The sequence below is a fragment of the Lotus japonicus genome, chromosome 5, assembly GCF_012489685.1.
Source record: "Lotus japonicus ecotype B-129 chromosome 5, LjGifu_v1.2".
Lineage (NCBI taxonomy): Eukaryota > Viridiplantae > Streptophyta > Magnoliopsida > Fabales > Fabaceae > Lotus > Lotus japonicus.
In genome coordinates, this window is record NC_080045.1 from 52,792,547 (window position 1) to 52,818,593 (window position 26,047).

At 35.8% G+C, this 26,047-nt stretch overlaps 2 protein-coding genes across 3 annotated transcripts; one reads left to right on the forward strand and one right to left on the reverse strand.

The window, feature by feature from the left end:
- Positions 1-1,817: 1,817 nt before the first annotated feature.
- LOC130720656 (sucrose nonfermenting 4-like protein) lies at positions 1,818-19,701 on the reverse strand. Of its 2 annotated transcripts, XM_057571334.1 has the most exons (14): positions 19,654-19,701; positions 19,353-19,494; positions 19,076-19,163; positions 17,065-17,247; positions 15,663-15,770; positions 15,512-15,571; positions 15,259-15,348; positions 7,012-7,143; positions 5,904-6,048; positions 5,664-5,837; positions 5,128-5,191; positions 4,941-5,010; positions 2,260-2,377; positions 1,818-2,152 (listed from the first exon to the last, which is right to left on the reverse strand). In XM_057571334.1, the coding sequence occupies exons 2-14, from the start codon at positions 19,457-19,459 to the stop codon at positions 2,061-2,063; spliced, it is 1,431 nt and encodes a 476-aa protein (XP_057427317.1). In that variant the 5' UTR covers positions 19,460-19,494; positions 19,654-19,701; the 3' UTR covers positions 1,818-2,060. The 2 variants fall into 2 exon arrangements, with proteins under 2 accessions (XP_057427317.1, XP_057427316.1); XM_057571333.1 differs by lacking the exon at positions 19,654-19,701 and having other exon boundaries at positions 19,353-19,618.
- A 1,934-nt stretch (positions 19,702-21,635) lies between these two features.
- Positions 21,636-22,319, forward strand: LOC130719765 (uncharacterized). The gene has a single exon (XM_057570373.1). The coding sequence runs from the start codon at positions 21,636-21,638 to the stop codon at positions 22,317-22,319; it is 684 nt and encodes a 227-aa protein (XP_057426356.1).
- The last annotated feature ends 3,728 nt before the right edge of the window (positions 22,320-26,047 follow it).

Below are 26,047 nucleotides of genomic sequence, written 5' to 3' on the forward strand. Positions count from 1 at the left end.
CATGGGTGCTTGGGTCAAGAGGCCTTTTTCTTTCTATATTATTAATATTTTTTATACCAAAAAAAAGTTATTTATAATTTAGAGTGCATTGGTTTTAAACTCACTACATATAGGGGTCACTTTTGGCACACCCATTTTTACTATTTATTTGTTTTAAAATTTTAAAAGAAAAGAAAGGTGTTAGGGTGTGTATAAAATAATCCCCCTACATGTATGATCAAAGTAAATCTAATAAAGTGCACAATCATTCTCACCCTATATAGTAAACTTAAATCTAGATGAGTTGTAAGATAATATTAGAATCAACCTTAAATATATTATTGAGTCACTCTCAAATGTCATTCTATGTCAAATCCTATGAACTTTACATACTAAATGTCTTTTATGCAAGAGGGTGTGTTGACATATGATTAAAAGTGTCCTTATAAATTTGTAAAATAATTAATACCCCTAAGCTAGTTTTAAGGTAGGATTAGAGCAAACCTGAGTTTCAAAAGATTAAACCCAGAACAAAGATAAACCATCATAACTAGGGGTGAGAATAGGCTGGGCTTACGTAGGCTTTGCGTAAATAGGCCTAGCCTGTTTAAAAATCTTAAGGCCTGAGCCTGGCCTGTGGTTTGTCAAAGGTTTTTTTTCGAGCCTGACCTAGCCTGGTAGCCTATTTAAATGCCCGTTTCACAACAAGAGTTTTACGTTTGCCAACAAATTTTTTTGTACATAAGCTATCAAACTTATAAATTAACGGGTTAAATTATACTAAAATAATTTTTTCAACAATCAGACTCATAATATTATAAGCTATTCGGTAGAGATGAAACTAAACGAGAGATTATGTTGGTTTCTTAAAGTCGGAGAGTCAGTATAAAATCACAATTTTATATTAAGGTATTTAAATACGTTATATATCTATTTCTAAATATACTTATAACTTTGAGTCATTATATAAGTCAATTTGCTTAAATATATAAAAAATGTCAATAAGTATATACTATTAAGATATTATGTTAAATTTATAATATATAGACATCATCAATGGTAAAATATATTTATACTAATCATATTTACAATGTACCAGAAAAATACTAATGATTTTTACTTAAATAGGCTAGCCTATAAGGCTTAAAAGACTTTTTGATTGGCCTGAGCCTAGCCTTTTTAACTAAATAAGCTTTTCAAAAAGTCTAAGCTTGTCTATTTACCAATTTGGCCTAGCCTGGCCGGGGCATGTGGTAGGCTAGGCCATAGGCCCTTACGAACGACCTGGCCTATTCCCACCCCTAACCATAACACACGAAACTCTAAACCGCATTTTACAGACCTATCATTCATTCAGCGATTGTGCATAAAACTGAGATGACTACGGTTTATATTCCAAGATTAAGTTTCAAAAATCAAGTGTGACAATGGGCATACTATAAAATGCCAAAAGTGTGTAATAAATTATGTACATACGGATCAATTCAATCGACCAGTGGAGACTAGAGGTTTTATAAGGAGAATTTTTTTAAGAGAATGAATTTTGTTAAAGTTAAAACAAATTTAAAAATACTAAAATTTTAGATGTATAATATATTCACCCACAAAAAAATTCTTAAAAGATGAATTGTATAAATTGTCAGTGGATTAAATTTTGACAAAATGGATCAGATAAGTATGAAACTATGAATAGTTTTTAGTTTTTACCAACATTGTGATAAACATTAAAACCTATTTATTTGTCAGGCAGTGATGCATGAGAAGGTGAAAAGGAATCAACAAAACGATAGAGAAGAATAAGCAAACATGAAATCGCTAGTCAAAAGAAAAATCCAGAATCTTAATGGAACAGAGAAAATACTTTTTCCTTACAACCAGGACCAGCCATGAAAATGATTGTACGTTTCCTCAAATTGTCTAGAGCAGTAAACTTAATCCTTAATTTACAGACTTTTGTCTCTGCAATTTCAATCCTATAATAAAGCAAGGGGACACAACAAGAGTTCATAAAGCAAGAGTCTATTCCATAATTACTATTGCAATTCCTTTCATGTAAGATCGATGATGGCCATATATCGCAACTAGCCTAACAAGAACCTGAACACATCACCTATCGAAATGATCCCTTCAACGCGCCGGGTGCCATCCTTCACAATCAGAACTCGTTCGACACCTGTAAAGTGAATGAAATTGGTTGTTAATTTTTACTCTCTTAACTCAACCCTCTCTATTTAAGAAATTAAGGAGAAGAGGTTGCTAGCTTAGTAAAGAAGATGTTACCAGGTTCAGCCAAAAGCTCCATCACTTTGCACAATGAATCAAACCTCGAACACATATGATATCTCTGGCCATTGGGAAGGTTGTAAAGGAGCTCTCCATCTTGTACCAAAAGCAATGCCTGCAACCATATAGTGCAAATAGGTTATTCAATATTTTGCTGGCAAAATTGTAGACAAAAAAACTAGGTGAAAGCTGATAAATTAAATAGAAATTAAAATATAAACTTCTAGCAGTTAAGTTAGCTAATTGAATTAGAAAGTGTTTCTGATAGGGAACTGCATGAACAGTACTCGTGAACAGTAGTAGTTAGGAAGTTATTATTATTTAATTTATTAGTTGAGTAATTTTATGATTAAAGCAGTTAGGTAATTGCAATGGTTTGAATTTAAATAATATAGGAGTGGTTATAAATAGGAGTTGTATCTTCTATTAGGATTATTCAGAAATTGGGTGGTTGTCTTAGGGAGAGACTAGACTCTCAAAATTCCAGAATCTGTAGGAGAGAACTGGCTCTCGAACACCAGTACTTCCATAATTATTCTGTAATAAATTCTGTTCTTATCAATTTGGAAATATAAAAATGTATTATTTGTGAATAAAAGAGGTAATAGAGAAATCTATTTAAAATAGTAAAGCTAAATGGTCATAATATATAAGCTCAAATGCTGGCATTTCAAAAAATTGCTACAAGCTAATTTTTTTTATAAGCTGCTACAAGCTAATGAAATAATATCATTTACCAAATGCATCTATTTCGAACAAATAAGTTTGTAAGCCAGTCAAGTCAAGTGAATTTTAAGTTAATTGAAATACATCACCAAACACATTCATTATATTGGCCAAGATATTTTTTTAGCGAGGGTTTACCTTAATTCAATAATTCCTACATATGGGGGTTTTATTCCAAGTAATACAGTTTTTTCTTTAAATAAAAAGTATTTTGTGTCAAAACAAGTTTTTTTTTGGTGGAACAACTAGTGGACGGACCAAAAGCCCAAAGATTAGCTCACTTCTTTGGGCAAAACAAAAAAAAACACCACCCACACATCTAACAACCAAGGTTATTAGAAGGATCAATGATCAAACCGGTAAGGGCACTAGTTCACTGACTCAACAGTAGTTGAACCATAATTCGACCGATATTACTGCAGTAAATTAATTAATATTATTTTGAAATAAATATATAATCTATAAGCTAAAAATATTGAATACAAAATAATTATCTATGTACGAGTATCCTAGTTGACTAAATTCTATTTTTATCAAACTTCAATAAAAAATGTTTTTTATCTGAAATTTTTAATTTTTTTCTTAATTTAGACCCGTTCGGGCTGGTTCAATAGTGCCAATTTTTCCCATCTCAACCGGTTCATGGTTGGTTCAATCCGGTTCTGAAATCCTCCAATTTTCTCTTTCAACTGAACCGATTGAACTATTCAACCTGGTCCGATTTTTATAAATATGCAAAAAACACTATCTCCAATTGTGGAACTTTTAAAAATATCCTCATATTTTTTTAAGCTTTCGCAATCTAAAATGTGGTAGAGATATTTTTTATATTACGCAATCTAAAACGCAGAAGGTAAATTAGACATTTCATTATGTCAATTCCTATTTGTTGTATACATAATGATAAAATGTCTACCATATTCTAGAATAAGGTAACCAATTTAACATACAACATTCTTGAATCTTGACCATAAAAAAAAAATACAACATTCTTGTTTGCAGTAGATTAAACATACCACATACTATAATGCAATGACTAATTTAATGATTTCACAAACTAAAACGCAGTATTGACTAAAATAAGTAGCCAATTTAACATACCACATTCTAATTTGTGGACGTTGAATCCTAAAAGTTTGCGGTAGTCTTAAGGGACAGTGGTGTATTGAGGAATATTCTAGGAAAAATAAAAAGAGGGGATGATGAATGTAGAGGCGATAATGGTCTCTTTGGTTTTGCCCCCACTCTTTTTATCTTGTTATCTCGACTGCTTATTCCTCTTTTAACCAAAAAAAGGTTTTCATTTCCTCTGACAATATAAGTATTTTTTTTTTACAAAAACATCATAGTCTAATGCCTAGGTCTACCAATTGAGATTTTAGTTGACATAAGGGAATTCAAACTCTCAACTTATGAGAAGATGTAAACCTATGATTAATTGTACCAATCTAAGTTCAAAAAAAAAAAGGTATTTGTCCTAGATTGCAAACACACTGTTGTATTCACTAACTGTAGCGAATTATTCATTGGCCAATCATATTAAAAGAAAAACAGTTACAGCAGTGTAAAAATATTTTACATAAATATCTAACCAATGAATACAGAAAATAAAATAAAATAAATAAATAAAAGAAGCATGACAAATTATATTTAGATTTTTTTTTTGTTACATAGGAATAAAAATTATATTTAGATTACATGTGAAACTCTTTTTACACTAAATGTACATATAAATTAAATTCTTGAAAAATAGGACATTAACTCGATAAAAACATTAGTTAGCTTTAAATAGATGTCCCAAAGTGTAAGCGTCATTACTTTAAATTTTACATTAATTAGCTTTTTCATCTATCTGCGTAATACTCTTCCCATTTTTTAATACCATAATAAACCAATATTTCAGGATAAGTAACCGATACAACACCATAATTGTAAAGGAAGCGAGAAATTACCTCATGGATACTAAATTCATCCAGATTTATCCAAGCATATGCTTTTTTTTTAACCAATGCAGTAATATCACTGAGAAGAAAACAGCAACATATATCAAATATGGCGGAACAACACCATCTTGTTATTCTAAGTTAAAACTTGAGAACCACACACATATGGAATTATGGACAAGGAGAAAGTTTCTACCTTCTTGAATATATATCAAGTAATGAATCATTATCATGCACAATTGGGATTGAGCTAACTTCAGCTGCAAATGTATAGTAAATATAAGATGAATAAAGATGTAGATATAATTAATATAAATATATTTGCTTCTGATATAAATACCAACACTATAATAACAAATAAAAAATTACAGAACTTTTCAGTTCCCATTGCAGAGGGAGGTGATTATTCATCATATGTTTATTGAAGAAAGGACACTTTAAATTGTGATTTTTCGTGGTAACATACAACAGATATGATGATATTTTCAGATTTGAGTGTCATCACCCAGTATTCTCAAACTTGCTCCTTGTTTCTATGCACCATAGGTACCTATCGAAGAATCAATTCTTCTATCTGTTCTCTTTACTAAGTGATAAATTTTTTATATACAAATAAGGCTTTCAATGAATCCCTTTCCTGTGGCAGGGGAGCAACAAACTTAAGTACCATTCAACATCTAACCAGAATAAAAGAGTTGGTCACTCACTACTTTGATAGAGAATAATTATTACCTTCAATCATGAGAGACATAGCAGCACCAAGTGAATCATTTGGCCCAAGCATTGCAAGTGGCTTTATATTGGACTCCCCCATTTTTTGCACCCATGTACCTAGAGGAATTGAACCGACCGGTAGTTGCAGAACTGGCAAAAAACCATGAGAGTGCTCAAAATACCTGCATATATCTGAAAATTAAGTCCATGAGTTAGTTCCAGACCATGTACGCATAGAAAAATAATCTAGACACCTACGTTTTAGAATATCTGAAAGAGAAGCAAGTCGTAGCAGCTGCGGGAGTGAACCATGCTCTGAGGAAGAATGGATAATAGGAACTGTTGCCACGTTGTTTTGCAAAATTTTTGAAGCAACATCTTTTAGACACTCATCAGGCCCAGCCTGCATATTAAATATAAACCTAGTGTGAAATATTAAACAAGCATAAAGGATAAACATTTTTTTTTATAGGCCATAAAGGATAGACATAATATGAAATCACAATCAACAAGAAATACAAGACAAACAAATATAATTTTCAACATATAATGTTGAGATAAGCATTAACAACATGAATGCCAAAGTACTAAGAATATTGGAAGAAGGAATTAGATCCTCACCTAATTGAATGGAAAAAAACTGCATGGAAACTACTGCTGGGAATTCATCATCACAGATAGAGACATAAGGATGGTGGCAGTATAAAAGTTAGATTCAAAACATGGGTTTCTTTTACTGAGAATAATGGAGGAGTCCAGACACCTGAACCTGATAGGACCCATAGAGGACTCTATATGAATAGGAACAAGCTGCCTAGAAAGTACAATAGCTACTAAGAGGAAGACTAGGGAAAAGTATTTTTTCTGCAAGAAAAAGTTCTTTAGATAAGCTAAAATCATTGGTAAAATGCTAGTATCTATCTATATATTTTTTCAACATATTCACATTAACTAGAAAATAATATTCATCAATCATGTTGTGGAATCCATGATTCAATCCCAAATATATATGATCGGAGCTTAAAACCTTCAACTTATCCAATATGATAGCTACCTTGAATATATACTGCCATGAACCAACTAACCTAAAAGTTGAAACATGGATGGTTTTATATTATATTTCTAATATGCCCCCTCATGCATGAACTCATCGGACTTGAAGCGTGGATAATGCACATGCCAACTACCTTGTGGTGAAACTCAACTTTTTATACGTGATCATAGAGGCACTAATACCATGTCATGAACCAACTATCTCAAAAGTTAAGTTGTTAGGGGAAAATATGTTATATATTTAACATATACGACATTGGGAAATTGATTGGATACATGAAAAGTTTCCTGAAAATATTTTAGAAGCACTTACACTAACAAAGTTCCAAGGACGTGCTCTCCCATTACAATTAGTCTCACATTGCAGTAATTTCCCCTCTCTCCAATCTGCTATAGTATATGTCTCAAGTTGTTCTTCAGTCAGGTCTGTTCCATGATTCCCCAGCTGAAATTCAGCATGTTAGATGATTCACATAATTAACAGAAAGATGCACCATGTATTTCTCTATAACCAATCACATGTTGAAACAGGGTGTAGTTTGGAGAAAATTGTATCGCCTGCATACTATCTTTTATTTACAGTTTGATTACAATAAATCAATGAAGAATGAGTTAATTAGTAGCCTACTCAGTAGCTAATAATCAGTATTTTATACCATTAAAATTGAACATACATTCTAACAATTCCCCTAAGGCCGAAGCTTGTAAGCTCAGTTTGTTGCAAATAAACTTAGCCAAAGACAGACAAACCTAGCCAGACAATCCCAAGAACTCAGCAACACATGCAGAAGCACAATCAAACAGAGCCATTTCATGCCAAATAGCAGAAAAACATGGTGAACTCATGTCAAAACAGAGAAAAAGCCATGCTGGGTACATGAATGCTTCCAAACAGACCCTTTTAGGAGTGGAACTGAGGAACAAGTGATGGACTAGACCAGAAAGGGCCTGCAACCATCTCTGTCTAAGTTGCTGCTGGAAGTGTAAGTGTATTTTTTATTTGTGGAGGATTGAGAAGTGGCAGGCTCATGGAAGTGGAAGTCTATTTTTCCAATAAGAGGATGGAGAATCATCAAAATGGGGTACACACTCCAATCACATGCAAAGCACCCGGAGCAGATTTTATGGAAAACCTTCTACTGAGAAGACAAAGAACATCATTTGTGAAGGAATAAAACCACCATCAAGTATTATTTTGGAAGAGAGAATAATATATTTCAGCTAACTTACTGAATCATAAAAGCACTAATTTAAAGACAACATTTCCTCCTAATAAGGAAATAAATCTTGTTTCAAAAAAGGAAATAAATCTTCTGCTGCAAGTGACAGAATTATTACCCTATGATCTGATTGGGCTCAGATTTATATCAATTTGATTCTAATATAGATTTATTACAGATTAAGGAAAGAACCCATTTAGGAAATAAGTCATAGGAAAAAATATAAAATCTTGTAAGTGTTTCTGAAAAAGTCCTTTAGTGAGTAAATCAGTCACTTGTTGAGGGGTTGGAACAAATGGCATGCAAATAGTTCCACTGTCTAGTTTTTCCTTGATAAAGGCCTATCAATATCCACATGTTAGTTTTTCGGATCGAAGACAAAGGCAAAGGCTTCCAAGCAAGTATCTTGCCACAGACTTCATCCAGGCTTCTATCTAGGTCGGCAAGAAACATGTAGACTCTCTAGCATTCTCCTCCCTCTTTTTAAAACTTGAAGCATCTTTGGGGTTCTTCCAATCATCTTCATAGCATTGGTCCAAATCTCGCCAAAGAATTTCCCTGATATTGTAATAATCCAGCTCACCGCTTGGACTGCCAGAATCTAGTTTTTAGATCATATATCTAGGATGAATTTTCCAAATTTGAGTAGCATTCTCGGGCAGCTTCCCAAACACTTTTAGTTGAGGCCACAGATAAGTATAGTTTTCCAATCGCCTACTCCATGAAATTAATTGGCATGCCATGATAAGGGAGTTCTCGGCCATCCATTTTGCCCATGAAAGGTCATCCTTCTATCATTTTTTAACCTCTCTAGTCAAGTATCCCATCTTGCCTCATCCCTCCATCGTAAGCTTTACAGATTGGGCCCACTCGAGATAGCTCTTTCCATTGAGTTTGTGTACTAAGAGTTGAAGGTTTAGGCTTTGTTGGTCGATCAACGCAGTGGAAGCTCCTACACCTTCATTAGGAGGATGAGTCGCGGTCTCTTCTTCTATTTCTGAAGAACTTGATCCGGCACCAATCATAGCTATTTTCACCATAGAAGATGACAAGGTCTCAGAGCCAAAGCTCTTATACCAAATTTTGGAAGAGAGAATAATATATTTCACTTAACTTGCTGATTTATACAAGTACTAATTTAAAGACAGCATTGCCTCCAAATAAGGAAATGAATCTTCAGCTATAAGTGGCAGAATTATTCTCCTGTGATTTGATTGGATTCAGATTTATATCAATCTACATAGCAAGGAAATAACCCTTTTAGGGGGGGGGGGACCAAATCTTGCGACAAAAGGCATTGTGGGGAGGACATTTGGAGGTTTTATTGGAGAAATTAGGGTTTTTTTGTCATTGGCATTGCCAAATATAACAGAACAGCTGCTGGAACGAAAGCCACAAAGATCTAAGGGGAAAATACTATACGAACAAGGACACAGCTGAAGGAGAAATTGCTGTAGGAACAAGGACACAGCAGACAAAGGGGAAAATAGAATAAAATGTAGACTGTGACCATGAAAGCAACCCTCAGAAAGTAAAAACAGGACACCAAACACAGGATGGTACTTTCTTGAATACAACGCTATATCGAAGATTATTTGGAAAAAAAATTGTGTGTATGTCTAGTAGACCTTTATCTATTATTTATAGTTTGATTACAATAATCAATGGAGTAATCAAGGACTACTTAGGCTTAATTAGTCACCTAATTGGTGGCTAACAATTATTAGTCATCGTAATAACAATGTGTTGTAAATAAGGAATTAATATAAGAATTATTATTAGAATATTATATTCAGTATTAGGAGATTTATTCTCTTATTAGGAGATTGTGTACATAATTAGTTATTTCCTTATTTAGGATTAGTCTTCTTCTATATAATGTAATTACCCTTTGTATTCTGATTAAGAAATAATAATACAGTTTCTCCTACTTTCAAGTTGGTATCAGAGCTCCCGATCTTGGGAGTTCTGCTTCTGCGGAAAAAAAACCCTAGCCGTCTTATTACGGCCCTTTTATCTGGTAACGTTTTCTGTTTTGCCATTGTTGGCTTATACTGTTTGGAGGCCTGTGCTCTTCATCACCGGCCTGCCAACCTCTGTTCCTGACTGCGATTGCACAGAGAGGGTTCCCCGTGCCTTCTGGTCTTGTTTCCGAGGGTCGTTTCCTCACTTTGTTGGTGTTTTTTCTTAAGAAGCCTTTGGTTCTTCCTTTCAAGGAGAGTGCAATCTTCTCTGTTTCTGTTATTTTCCTCTTGTTTCCCTTCTACAGTAACATCTCTCAGTATGTCTGGAGACGAGATTCCCATACCTAAGGAGAAACTCACTTCTGGAGTGAAAGGGGTCTCTCTTCCACCTTTGACCCACAAAGATCTCCCGGTATTACAAGGTTCCTTTCGCTTGGATGGGCGCAACTACCTCCAATGGTCCGAGCTCGTCCGTCACACTCTCATAAGTCGCAAGAAAATCAGTTATATTGAAGAAACAGCCCCTGCTGAAACTGATCCACAATATGACACATGGCGTGAAGAGAATTCTCTTATTATGACCTGGTTTTGGTACTCCATGATTCCGGAAATTAGCCGGAATTATATGTTTTTCCCTACTGCCAAAGAGATTTGGAATAATCTGGCACAAGCATACTCTAAGAAACAAGATCTCTCAGCTTGTTATGAATTGGAAAATAAAGTTTTCAATTCTAAGCAAGGAACTCTCTCTGTGACAGATTACTATGGGACCTTGAATGGTCTCTGGATTGAATTAGATCAGTATCAAAATCTGAAGATGAAGTGTGATTCTGACTCCACAACATTGAATAAGTTTATTGAAAAAGCGCGAATCTTTAAGTTTCTCTCTGGGCTTAACTCTGAATTTGATCCGATTCGGGTCCAAATTTTGGGTAAAGAGCAACTCCCCTCTCTCTCAGAGGTGTTCTCTATAGTTCGTGGTGAAGAAACTCGGAGGACAGTGATGGTGGAAGACAAATCAGTTGATGGTTCAGCCTTAGCCTCTGGAAAGGGTCCCATAAAAGGATCCACCTCTTTCGGACGCCCTAACCGTGATGATCGCTTTAACGGTGATGATCGCTTCAACCGTGATGATCGTTGCACTTACTGTAAGAGGTCTGGTCACACCAAAGAGTACTGTTTCAAACTTTATGGAAGGGAAAACGTCCTTGCACGTATGAGCAAGTCCAAAGGTGCTCCGCAGAGGCGTGCAAATCACACAGCTTCTGACATGGAGAATGATGGTGAAGTCCCACCTGTACCACCAGCAGAAGATGTCCCTAGCCTTAGCAAAGCAGAATTGGAGCGTCTGAGAGCTTTTATGGACTCATTGAGTAAGCCCTCTGGTTCTTGTTCTCTCACAATGACTGGTAAGAGTTCTACCTTCTTATCTCTTAATGCTTTGAGTACTGAAAATGACTGGATTATTGACTCTGGTGCTACAGATCATATGACACCTCACCCCTCACATTTATCTTCTTATTCCACTTACCCTGGAAAACATTATATCACTGTTGCTAATGGATCCCAAAACCAGATTACGGGATGTGGTAACATTCACCTTAGTCCATCTCTTCCCTTAAAGCGTGTGCTTCATGTCCCAAAGCTTTCTAACAATCTTTTGTCCATCCATAAACTCACTCGAGACTTGAACTGTGCAGTAACCTTTTTCCACTCTCATGGTGTTTTTCAGGATCTTGCCACGGGACAGATAATTGGGATTGCTAAGGAACAGGACGGGTTATACTGTCTGCAGCACGAGGACAGCAAGTGTCATCAGACGAGTTCAGAGTCCTGGAATACTTCTCAAATATGGTTGCGACACAAGCGTCTTGGGCATCCCCCTTTTAGTATTCTTAGGACCATGTTTCCCCATTTATTTTCAAAAGTGTCAGTCGAATCTTTTCATTGTGATGTTTGTCAGTTTTCTAAGCATCATCGTTCAACTTTTCTTCCTAGTAATAATAAATGTGCTCAACCTTTTGATCTTGTTCACTCTGATGTGTCGACCTTCGTCCATTTCTAATGTTTCTGGTGCAAAATGGTTTGTTACTTTTATTGATGATTGTACTCGGATTACATGGGTTTTTCTTATGAAAGATAAGTCTGAGGTGTTTCAATTATTTGTTAACTTTTTCCACATGATTAGAACACAGTTTGGGAAACCTATTAAGAGGTTAAGGTCAGACAATGGGAAAGAGTATGTTAACAAGAATTTTTCTGAATTTCTTACAAAAAATGGTGTTGTTCATGAGTTGACTTGTGTTGACACCCCACAACAAAATGGGGTTGCTGAAAGGAAAAATCGTCATCTTCTTGAAATCACTCGAGCTTTACTCTTTCAAATGAATGTTCCTAAGTTTTATTGGGGGGAAGCTGTCTTGACGGCTGCTTATTTAATTAATAGGTTACCTTCTAGGGTTTTATCTAATGTTAGTCCTGTGCAGGTTATGACTAGTTTCTTTCCGTCAGTGCCCATTAAGTCAGGGCTTCAAAGTCGTGTATTTGGTTGTTCCGCCTTTGTTCATGTTCATGGTCATCATCGGGGTAAGTTAGATCCTCGGGCTATTAAGTGCATCTTTATAGGATATGCCTCAGATAAAAAGGGATACAAGTGTTATCATCCTCCTAGTCGTCGTGTCTATATATCCATGGATGTTACTTTTCAAGAATCAGAGTCTTTTTATCCCAATCCTCAGCTTCAGGGGGGGAATACTCAGGAAGCTGAGTCTCCAGAATTGTCTGTTATTCCTCTTCTACAGGAGCCCTTGATGCCTTCCTCCATTCCTATCACTGAGGACAGTGATGATGGTGACAATGGTCCTGAACAAGTACCAAATCAGAATGATGACAATGGTCATGAGTTAGTACCAGATCAGAATGATGACAATGGTCCTGAACTAGTACCGGATCAAAATAATGTTGACAGGTTCAGGATAAAGTACCAGCGGAAAGTAAAACCCGTCCTGATCCAACAACAAGACCAACCATCTGATCCTGAGGTAAGTGTTCTGAACCCTGAGCCTAGTAATTCCTATGAGCATAACCTTGATGACTTACCTATTGCCTTACGAAAAGGAAAACGTTCTTGTGCCAAGTACCCTATATCCCAATTTGTGTCTACTCAAAATCTTTCTGTGCAGCATCAGAGTTTTATTTCAGCTATTGACTCTATTAGAGTCCCTACATCAGTACAAGAAGCTTTAAAAGATAAGAACTGGATTCAAGCCATGAATGAAGAGATGCATGCACTGGACAAAAATGGCACTTGGGAGATTGTTGAGAAGCCAAATGACAAGAGGACAGTAGGTTGCAAGTGGATATATACCGTGAAATACCGATCTGATGGCACACTTGGCAGGTATAAGGCGAGGCTAGTTGCAAAGGGATACACCCAGACCTATGGAATTGATTATGATGAGACATTTGCTCCGGTAGCAAAAATGAACACCGTAAGGATCATTCTTTCCTTAGCAGCTCACTTTGATTGGGAGTTGCACCAGTTTGATGTTAAAAATGCTTTCTTGCATGGAGATTTGGAGGAAGAGGTGTATATGGAGATTCCACCAGGGTATGACCCTACTTCAGGAAGAAATAGGGTGTGCAAACTGAAGAAGGCTTTATATGGGCTCAAACAGTCACCCCGAGCTTGGTTTGGGAGATTCACTAATGCCATGGTGTCTCTGGGTTATAAACAAAGCCAAGGTGATCATACCCTCTTTATCAAACATACTCTAAATGGTAAACTCACTCTTTTGTTAGTCTATGTAGACGATATGATCATTGCAGGTAATGATGAACTTGAGAAGCAGAATCTGAGGAAAGAGTTGGCAGCCCAATTTGAAATGAAGGACCTTGGAAAGCTGAAATATTTCCTAGGTATGGAGGTGGCATACTCGAAGCAAGGGATTTTCATATCTCAAAGAAAGTATGTCCTTGATCTTCTCAAAGAGACTGGAAAATTGGGTTGTAAGCCCATGGGAGTGCCGATAGAGCAAAACCACAAGATTGGAAGTAGTGAGGAGGACCTTAGGGTTGATAAGGCTCAATATCAGAGACTTGTGGGGAAGCTCATTTATCTATCTCACACTAGACCTGACATAGCTTATCCTGTTAGTGTTGTCAGTCAATTTATGCATGACCCACAGGAGAGACACTTACAGGCTGTGGATAGAATCTTGCAGTATCTGAAGGCCAGTCCAGGGAGGGGTCTGTTGTTCAAGAAGAGTGAGCAATTGTCTATGGAGGTTTATACTGATGCAGATTATGCAGGGTCAATTGTTGACAGGAGATCCACTACTGGATATTGTATGTTCTTGGGTGGAAATTTAGTTACATGGAGGAGCAAGAAGCAGAATGTAGTTGCCAGATCAAGCGCAGAGGCAGAGTTCAGAGCCATGGCTCAAGGAGTTTGTGAATTGTTGTGGATGAAGATCATACTAGATGATTTGAAAATAAAGTATGAAGCTCCCATGAGACTCTTCTGTGATAATAAGTCTGCCATTAGTATTGCGCACAATCCAGTCCAACACGACAGAACAAAGCACATAGAGATAGACCGACACTTCATCAAAGAGAAATTGGATAGTGGTCTTATATCTACACAGTACGTCCCCTCAGGACTTTAGTTGGCTGATGTGCTCACCAAAGGACTTCCCTTGGAGCGGTTTAGAGAGCTTACTTGCAAGCTGGGAATGATAGATATCCATTCACCAGCTTGAGGGGGGGTGTTGTAAATAAGGAATTAATATAAGAATTATTATTAGAATATTATATTCAGTATTAGGAGATTTATTCTCTTATTAGGAGATTGTGTACATAATTAGTTATTTCCTTATTTAGGATTAGTCTTCTTCTATATAATGTAATTACCCTTTGTATTCTGATTAAGAAATAATAATACAGTTTCTCCTACTTTCAAGTCAATGGACTATATCTTCTACTATAATAGGCAATGTTCCAATGATAGAGACTGAAGGACGAGATTTTTCTTGAAGATCAAAGCATTGAGGGAATCTAAGAGGTGCATATTTGAACACCCTTCCCGAATAAATTTCTTCTTATAGTCTTCCTTGAACCAGTTCCTTAAAATGATAGATAATTAGCAGAAAATGATGATAACATGATTCACTAGTGATGACAAAAATACATCTAAAATTTGCATCATTAATGTATGCCATAAAAAATTTAGTAGAAATCAAGAATTGTCATATGCCTTATAATTTCTTTCGACTTCATATGGAGTTAGGCTTCGACAAAGTCATTGTGTAAAGCATTCATTTCTATCAAGTATTAATTTTTCACTTTTCATTACTTATACTGAAATTCCCCACGAACCTCTTTCAATATTTGAATGAAGTCCATTGCATTAAGCACTCCAACAAACTGGCATGTGCTAGAATCACATATAGGAGCCAAATATATTCCCTGAAAGTAGATTAAGTTACATTATATACATATACATACAAACACACACACACAAAAGGTGAAAGTCAGTCGTGACATACACTGCATGAACATAGGGGTTTACTCTGATGTGAAGAGAAAGATAAATACCACATAAAAAGTGCAACTGGGGAGAGGGATATACCTCTTCATGAAGAATACTGAGTGCTTGCTTAACTGACAAATTTATATCCAAGGCAATAACCTGAAATCATAATAAATCACTCCTGAAGCAAATGAGCTTCGCCCAATAACTTCCTATTGAATAGAGACATTGGGAAAAAATGTATTCAAACCTTTCCTGACTCAGGAAGCAAATCATAAGCAGTACTTCTAGACAGGAATGTAGATATACGGTGGCGAGAGATTAGCAGATCAGACTCTGACATCATTGGATTAGCTTCCTGGAAAAGCTCCAAAGTCAATGTAGCTTCTTTTATGTAGCATAAATGTCAAGACTAAAAGGATTGTAGTGTCAAATCTGACATTTTTTTAGAAGAGGATATAGATTACAAAGGAGGATATTTTTGTAAGCAAATGAAACTACTTATATATTAGAGCATTTTCAGCATTGAATTTTCTGAATAAAAGAAGAATTTTTGTTAGAGAAAAGAAGGAAAGTTCACATACACACACACACCATAAAAAAGGAGGAGAACAATACAACATCTTAAGCAATTTTATGACAGAAAGGGAAAAAAATACACACACACCAAAAAAAAGGAGGAGGACAATACAACATCTTAACTTTGGCACAAATAAGAAGCAAAAAAGAAAGTCAATAGAATAAGGCTCTCCAATCCCTTTGTACATGAATTACGAAGAATCCCTTAAATAGAGTATAGGCCCAACAAACATCGTGATTTGTTCTAAAAACCATAACAATGCAGACTACCCCTCTTAGTTCTACCAAGCCCTTGAAGCTAACCAGTATGAGCATGCTAAAAGCTTAAGTTGTTTGGCAAAAGCTCGAGATTGGTTTTATATCTCCAACGCATACCATGGAATTGAAGTGTGGACAATGCATGAGCTTGCTTTACCTTAAGTTGAAATTCATCTTTTTATGTTGAAAAATGAGGGTCAACAATGATTGAATTCCAAACAAGTTGGTCATGAGATGTTTATATATCATCGAATATCAACTATAAAAGCTTAAGATAATATGTAAAAGGCTTGAGATTGGTTTTACATCCCTAAGAAAAGGCAATGATATCACCTTAAAGTAGATAAACCCTTATTGTTTCCTCTTACTACTCGATGATTATCACCTAAGATAAATTCTATCTTCAGTAATTTCATAAGGATTCACTGTTTCGTATATGGTAGTTTTATGAGTGCGTTTAAAATACCTAACAACTTCCAAGCAAAGAAGGATCTCATGCTTTTTTGGTAAATTCGGCAACACAATTTAAAAATATTACGTCAGTATGCTCATTCCCTTCCTTCAGATTCTGAAACTCCTACAATATCATTTTCTTTAAAAATCCATTTAAACTTTAAAGGCAGTTTGGAAGATGACAAATCTAATGTATACAAGTGCACACATGTATGCTCCCCCGCAGGAAACAAAGCATCATTTTGAGGATAATAATTACATAACTGAACATTAACCAATAACATAATTTAGCATACTATCCAAGCACCGCAATACATGCAATGGTGCAAGGGAACAAAGATGGGAAGGGAGAAGAAACTTACCACAGGCCCAGAAGCACTATTGTCAACCTCCATGTGGCCTCCACCAGGTGTTTCAGCACTTAAAAGGGTAGACAAAATATCTGGTTGTCGCAGTAAGTAAATAGAATTCACTACCCCAAAGATCTCATTTACAAATGGCTGCTGCTCATCGTGCCGCCACTTACCGTCCACATAGAAATTGTACTGCACATAATTTGGAATGATGTTAACCCCATCAGCATGAATCAAATATCCATATTATGTAAAGCTTTAGAAGTATTTTAGTTTTTCCCTAAATATTTGATGCAGTACTAAACACATGGACTTTATTTTACATATCAGTGCATTAGTGACTGCAGTAGGCCAGAATGTAACAAAAATCATTGATAAATTAAATAACAAATCTACAAAAAGTTGTCTATTTAATAACGATACTTTTTGTCGTCAAATGTAACGAACATCACATCCAAGTAAATATAGCAGAATCTATACAAGCCCAATATGTGATATAAGACAAGATTAATCATATTCAATGTTCGTTACACGCCACAACATAATAAGAACTCAATCTACCAAATGTCCTCAATCTAATTATCAATATTTTAGAGCTCTCATGATAACGGAATTAGTTCCCAAGAAAATATGGAATACAAATAGGAAGATTACAAATAGTTAGATACAGTAACCAAAGTCGTTTCCAACTAGATGGCATCGGCTACATGATCAAATTACGCTATAATGCTCTGTCATGAATCATGTCTAATGACAACTGAATCCTATATTACTGAAAATTGGCATAACTAGCCAAGAGCATCATGCATATTTTGCACATATTTGATTCATTAAATAAAAACTCTCTCCTACATGATTTTTTTCCCAAGGGATAGAACCTATAACCTCTATCCAAACTGCACCCTGCCCTTGCCCTTTGAGCTGACCCTAAGCAGCAACTCCCCCCTAAAATTAATAATCTTGTTTCCTTATATCATTATACAAACAAGAAAGCGAAGCAGACAGATCAAACAAAATGTTACAAAAATCAACAGGACTAGGAATTTTTCCCCCACATCTGATAGCCAAAAAGGACTTGATTCTAGATGAGCTTGTAGCTCAATTGGCACTGGTGCTAATCAATAAGATTGGGTGTGATGGAGATGCTAAAGGTTTAATCCTCCAGCAGGCCACCCTTTGATGCACCATTAAAAAAAAGGGTTGATCATGTCGGTCCTTTTTTTAATTGGATGACCTTAAGTAAGAATAAAAATTACTACAGGCTTTCAACTTTAAGAATTGGAAAAAGATGCAAGTCAAAATGAGATGATGAAAATTTCACAGATAGTTTAGCAAAATATCATATTCTACAGATTCATATATTAAAATGTAGACTATAGGTAGTCTAATTTGCAATCTAGGTTGAGCTTATGACACTAAACTAAAGCTTTTGATGGTAACATGGACACCACCTTTAACTCTCACCTACAGTCCAGATAGATGTTTGCAAGAAAACATTCATGCTTGCATGACTGTTCCTAGTCTGTATGGAGTATGGTTCCAATTGACCAAAAGTTTTCTCTTTTAAAATGTGACCATTAATGTTTAATTGTTCATTCATCTTCATAACTACAAGATGGGACAAAAAGACTCTTATGCCTCAATATAGGCCATGCCAGTTTTTCACCCGTAAATAGGATTATAAAGTGATACAAACTCCTAAAGAAAGATGAAAATCATCTTGAAGTTATTCTTTGTTTCTAACCATTCTAACATATCAAGATCTTAACCACACGAATGAGTTCTAAAGTAATTTTTTTACAAGCACACTTCTCCTTTATCCTTTCTTTCTTTCATGTTTCCTAAGCAATATAAGCAAACAATATCAACAATCTCATCCCCTACTCTAATCTGCAAGGAGAGAAAGAGGCACATTCTGAACTAGAGGTCACTGGCCAAATATAAAGTACATTATATAAAAGTTTCAATCATAAGTATTTTCTAACCTCATATTTGCCGAATTCATAGAGGCCAATTCAACCTGATGATATCCAGGGATTAAGCTGCAAAGGACTTCAAATACATCCGGGCAGCTATCCATCCGCGACATAGGTATAATTGCTTGCCATCTGCACATAGACACATAACATAATTAAATTAATTCTAGCATACAATTAAAAAAAACCTGCTAATACAAAGTGCCATAAAAAGAAACACAGCTTCATACATCTATCATGTTCAACAACTAAGATCGAAGCGTCAGGCAACAAAACCACTGATATTATTGCAATAAACAATTCAAAAATTCAAATTCTCACCTGGTGAAAGAACCACATAGAAACACAGTTCTTCCCCCATAAGGCCAAACAAACCTCTTGGGAACCAAAGGAGGTCTTGCTACTAGACTCGCCATTGAACCAGACATGATCCCGACTCGAAATTCAACAGCAAGAAAACCAGCTATAAAAGCCACAAACAACAACAATAATCAGAACAGAGAACACTCACGCTGGCAGTCACGCGTGCAGTGAGTGTAGTGTACCTTCTTCGCGATCGAAAACCACACACTAAAATTGGCAACACCAGAAACAAAAAGAAAAAAAAAATTCAAATGCTAACCACTGTTAAATGCTAATCAATCAAAATCTAGAGTTGATTATTCACCAGTCACCACCTGAAATCAACGAATCACAAGCACCTTAGTCAAATAAGCAAAAGCAGAATCAATCAGCGGTTGCGCGAAAAACAAACAAAGTGAATGAATGAAGAGAAATTGGATTACCAGGAGTAGAACTAGAAAGAACTGAAATGGTGACGAAACCGATGATATCGTCACGATAAAGGGGAATTTGGATTCAGCTTCAGGGAGAAGATAGATGGTTCTCGAAAGCATGCATGTTGTTGCTTCTGCATTGTGTGGCGGTTACGGAGATGAAAAAGGAAGAGAGCAAAAAACGTGATGCTATGTGTGCTAGCTGGTAGCGTAGGAAAATTTGAAAGAGTGATGATAATAATTACAAAGGGGAACCAGAAAACGGGGAGGGAAAAAGGGAAAGGAGGGAGGGAGGGTGAGAAATCACACAACGCACACCGCGCTGTGAAACTGTGTGCCATGGTTGGGTTGTTGCTACTCGCACTCGCACTTGATTGAGAAGATAGAACCAAAAACGGTTAAGCGTTTTTGGATGGGTGCTAGGTGGTGCTCGCATTACCATGCCATCAAGGCTTGTTTGAAAATTGCTGAGGAAGCTTTTTTGGTTTGCATTAGTAGGAAGAAGAAGCTTGAAAGGTTCATATTCCCTCCTTCTGCTGACATTTCTTATGATTGAAATTCAATAATGTTTTATTCACCTATCATTTCCACCTCCACCTTGGGAGGTAGTGAAGGAATGAAAGAGAAATTAGTGATATGATATGTGATGTGACAGGAAATGCAGAGAGAGATAGGAAGGAAAATAGGTGAAAATGAGATGGAAGAGAAAGTGAGGTATGTATATATCATTACTCATTGAAATTTAGGGGGTGGTTTAAAACAGCTTCTTCATTAAACTAAGGGGCTGGTACGACAAGTTACATTATGCATCATAATATAATGTAAGTTTATACAATTAAAATGATAAGATTTAATCCAGCATGTTAATTGTGATTATCAACTACTTAAGCCTAAAAGGGATAAAAGATGATGGAGTTATGTTTGTTACAAGTTATGCTCTTTAGGGCCCGTTTGGTGGTTAGGACAGGATATGATATGACAGGATAGTAATCATATCCTGTTTTTATCGGTTGTTTGTTGCGCCAGCAGGATAAGATAACATTATCATGTCTCTTATGCTATCATATTCATCATGTGTAAAAATTATCTTGAAGGGGAGTTAGGATAGAACTTATCCTAACAGGATAGGATACCCGTTTTTTTTCAGTATCTAAATCCAAATTAATTAATTTTAATATTCTATAATTTTTAATTTTTAATAATATTAATAAATAAATATAAAAATATTAATTTAAATCAAATAAAAAAAATTATTTCTAAGGAATAATGTTAATTTTAATAATTAACATTATTTATATACATTATATTTTAGAATCAATATTCAATAAATTATAATATTATTTTATTGTTTCTTGATATATTTTTCTTAGCTGTTAGTAATTAGTAATTAATGTTGAAGAATTAGTATTTAATATTTAAGTTCTTAATAATATTAATTGTCATTAAGTGTGATTGATTTTTTTAACTCAATCAATAATTAGTAAATACAGTCAAAGATGAATTTTTCTAAGGATTTCTTTTATTTTTTAAAAAAATAATTCATATGGCTTCCTAAGGAAGAAAAAAAGTATTATTTTCCATATTAATTTCAATCTTCTCAAACAAGCATTGACTATTATTGTTCCCCAACTGATAATTAGCTAGCATATGATATTGAATCTTATCACTTTAGTGCCTCAAGATAATATTTATTGCACATTATTTACAGTTGGTTTGATAAGTGTATCAAATACTTTTTTGATATCATATTGGGCTCTATAAATAATATGATGCTTGTAGCAAGAACAACACAAAAAACATTTTCCCAATTTCCATCATATTCACCACCATGGGAGATAAGGTGAATCTTGAGTACATTGCTCATGAAGATTCAAGGAGGGCAGCATCCTTGAGAAGGATAAAGGGCCTACGGAAGAAGTTTGAAGAACTCATTGTCCCTTCTGGTGGGATTGAAGAACGCACCGTCCTTTCGGAATTGGAGCGGAGTAAGAAGATGTTGAACCTGGAGAGCTTGCTGGATGAAATGATTCTGAAGGCCAGTGAGAAATTAGCAAAAATGCAGAGGATGAACAGGGAGATAGAGATGTTCTTGCGCATGTTTGAATTTTTGGCTAATGAAAATATCATTGAAACTATGAGCACGAATGAGCTGAATCAAATTGCTTCGACAATTGATGAGAAGTTTAAGCAAGTAGATCAAATGATCATTGAACTAAACAACAATGCTTCAACTTCTCAGAGCCAAGCTCAAGTGGCAGATCCAACATTGGTGGCTGCAAATGGAGCAATTATGCAAGGAGAGGAACAAGTTCAAATGGCAGATCCAACATTGGTGGTAGATGGAGAAATTATGCAAGGAGAGGCACAAGCTCAAGTGGCAGATGGAGCAAGTATGGAAGCAGAGGCACAGGTGAATCATGGCCAAAGTGATGAAATGAACAAGAAAGCCACACAAGTTTTTACATCTTTTCTTAAACATATCAATGGTGGAGACGATGATTCTTCAACTTAGATCCAGTGGTGTTTTTCTTTTCGTTGGCTTTGTTTGGTAGTGGAAGCTGGAACGTTGAGGCGTAGGTCTTTATCTGGCCTCATCGATTTGGTTTTGCTGTTATTTCTTGGTTGCAGTTGTCTTTTTTGCGTTTTTCTTTGGTATGTTTGATTTTTGTTATGACAGGCAAACTTACAGGTTTTGTCTCTTTTAGCTTTGTGATCCTTTATCGAAAGGACTTGTATCTTAACGCTTTTATAATTCAATAAATATGTTTTGCTTTAAAGAAAATCAATGGTTGAGAGACATTGATAACATTTGAAGATGTAAAAGGCCATAAAATTTTATGTTTCTTTCCCTTATTTCTAAGGATATCCCCCTTTAATTACTCTATGTTTGGTCGTTTTCCCTTCAAATTTGTGCAGCCAAAGTAATAAGTAATCATGGTTTAGTCTAGTACTATTCGATGTTGTGTTTGAATGTGTTTTCTTTTCAAAAGTTCAAGTTGAATAAATGTACTCGCTCGATCATGGTTATGTGTTTTTAAGAATTTGTGATTTACAATTGTTTAAGAAAAATTTAAAATATTTTCTGAAATGATATGATTATCTCTCGTCAACAAATGCTTAAGTACAAGTTTGAGAAAAAATATATGTTTGATAGGGTTAGTTCCCGTTGGGCAACACGTCTAAAAGAAAATGAAATGATTATATGATTAGGACTTGGGATATAAATAAATGGACGCCTATATTAATTTTTTGGAGGGGGGAGGGGCGGGTGGGGGAGATGTGTATAATAAATGAGAGAAAGAGAGTAGGTTATCGTATGAAAATATAAATATGTAAGAAAAAGATAAAAAGTTTGATGAGAAATATGAGTGGAAATAGGTCAGACCAGACTTTTATGCACGCCAAGCCTGATGTTCATTCTAATTTTGCGGCCCAAGCCTACCTTGTGGCGTGTCAAAGGCTAAATTTTAAGGTCTAACATAACCTTTTGGACAGCATAACCTGCGGGCTAGTAGGCATGCAGGCTACGAGACTTTTTACATATAATTGCATTTCCATTTATTTATATTATTAATAAAAAAAATATTATGTAAACAACCCAACCTATCTGGCCAAACAAGTTTTCTTGATTGTCTGAGCCCAATCTTTTTACTTAATCTAAAAAGCTCAAGTTTGACCTTATTAATGAACGAGTCAGGTCAAGCCAAACATTTAACGGGTCAAACTGCAGGCCCTTGATAGATCGGTTGGGCTACTTCCACCTATAGTTAAAGTAGGTGTAAGAAACATGAAATTGCATGGTTAAAAAAGGGTAATGATATATACGCACCTCTTTTTTTATACACTTCATTTCCATCTATTTTTATTTCTATCTCTCTCCTATTATTATCTATCACATCTTATAATTTCTCACTCTTACTTTTTCTTTTCTTCCTATCTCTCTCTTCCTCCACCTCATTCCACCTCATTTTGAGGTGTGAATAAATAATTATTGCATTATTATGGGTTTGCTTAATATGCAACATTGCACAACCGCCCCCCTAACCCATTATCATAGCTATAGGTTACCTGCATGTAAATTGTTTTATTTATTTATTTTTAATTACTTATTCTACTTTCACCCAAGTGGAACAAATCTAATGTTAATTTTGTTATTATACCCTGAGCCAATTTTCTCCTCACACTCAGTATACTATTGTTGCTCTACTCTACTGTAACCGTCATCCTCGGGCAGCTATGCCCCGGCTGGAATTCATGCCGCTGTCCGTTGGGCATATACATGTGTGATGTGTCCATGTGTTTTTCCTTGCTGTGTTGTGGATAGGGTAAGTTCTTATCACTCGTCAATCGTGATTTCCCCATCACACTAATTTTTAATTACTTATTTATTTATTTATTTGCTTGTTCTTTATTCATAACATAAGAAAAACTTATTCATTCATTTATCTCACAACTGCGAACAACCGGCCACGAGACTAATTCATACTCTATAGATGGATAGATCTCAACAAATTCTTCTCTATATAAATTAATTCCTAAAAATGCACATTTAAATAAAAAAAAATCCAAAATGTGTAATTTCTCTTCAGTTTTTTCTTTTGGCTTCGTTTGGATTGATGATGATACATAATGAAGCGGAACGAAATGAAACATGATGAATTGAAATTGAATGAGATGAAATAGAATGAAAATCTATTTTCATTCTTTGGACACTTTATGATGAAATAAAATAAATTTATTATTACTATATTGTTTAGATAGTTGACAGAATATAATGCGTTATAATTTTTTTTCATTCCAATATTATCCTTATTATAAATTAATTAGAAATCCCAAATTTTACAAGAGGAAGTAGTACCATACCAGTTTCCTCTTTCATTGGCTTATGGGGAAATTATGCTTAGGTACTAATACATGTTACATGTAGGTGAAGGTTTACAACTCTTTGACCGAAGTGTGAAGGGTTTCAATTTTCAAATGAGTAATAGTATTTTTTTCAACACACAATTAGTAGCAGATCGAGTTCCCCTATTATTCCAGAATAATATAGTATTTGGTTTCGTTTCTCAAGAAGGGTGATATGAATATGGGTTTGAGAAGAAGAAAATGACGGGTAGTAGATTGGAGGCAACATGGGAGGGTGAGAGGCCAAATAAACCTAAAGATATGTGCATATAAAAAAGCGGGAAGAGAACCAAGCCAAAAAGAGAAGAACGCAGGAAAAGAAATTTAGTGAGGATAGAAATATAATTTTATACTTTTACTTTTAGTTGTTCAGCCCTTTCTTGTTCCACCCTATTCCTTCCAAATGTTGGGGAGAAAAATTGAGGAGATTGAGTGGTATATGGTGGAATGGGTGCACCGGGTTCCATCTCATTCCATCCGTATTACGCATAATAGTATAAACTTATATAATGCGTGTTATGGACTTATCCATTGTTTGGTGCTAACATTGTATTGTATAAGTTTATACATCAATCCCTTCTTATACGTTAAAATGATGTATTATTTATTCCACCCTATAGATGATGGATAACGCATGATAAGATTGTGATGTATAAGTTACATTTTTTTTTTGGTTAAGCGTGATGTATAAGCTGCATGAAAATATTTAATCCACTACCACCACCACAACCCTCCACTATCGCCACCACCACTTTTCTTCACCATCGCCACCACGACCGCCTCCTCCACCACTGCCACCATTGTCGTTGCCGCCATCGCCATCGTTATCGCCATTGCCGCCACCACCACCCTCCACCTCTACCACCCTCCACCTCTACCACCGCCACCGCCCCACCATTGTCTCCACCGCCATTGCCGTCATCGCTATTGTCATTTCCATCGCCATGCAACTAACCAGTCACCACCACCACTACTTCCATCACCACCACCAGTATCACCATCACTTTCCAACACCACCACCTCAACTATCATCATTATGGCCACCACCATACATACTGCCATGACCCACCACCACTACCGTCATCACCACCACTGTCACTGCCACCACCACCATTACCATCACTTTCCAACACCACCACCGACTTTTTGCAACCATCACCTGAACCACCACCACCCTCCCCCACCACCACCACCACCACCTCCTCCACCACCACCCTCCACGGCCACTACCGCCACAACCACCTCCATCCACCACCGCCGCCACCACCACAACAACCACCCTCCATCACCGTCATTGTCGCAGCTACCTTGATCGCCACTGCCCTCTTTACCACC

Coding starts and splice junctions, on each gene's coding strand:
- LOC130720656 (XM_057571334.1), bottom strand. CDS start 19,459: ATGTCTGGTTCAATGGCGAGTCTAGTAGCAAGACCTCCTTTGGTTCCC. Junction 15,572..15,662: donor TGCTTCCTGAGTCAGGAAAG/GTTTGAATACAT, acceptor TTATGATTTCAG/GTTATTGCCTTGGATATAAA. Junction 2,153..2,259: donor GGAGCTTTTGGCTGAACCTG/GTAACATCTTCT, acceptor TTCACTTTACAG/GTGTCGAACGAGTTCTGATT.
- LOC130719765 (XM_057570373.1), top strand. CDS start 21,636: ATGGGAGATAAGGTGAATCTTGAGTACATTGCTCATGAAGATTCAAGG.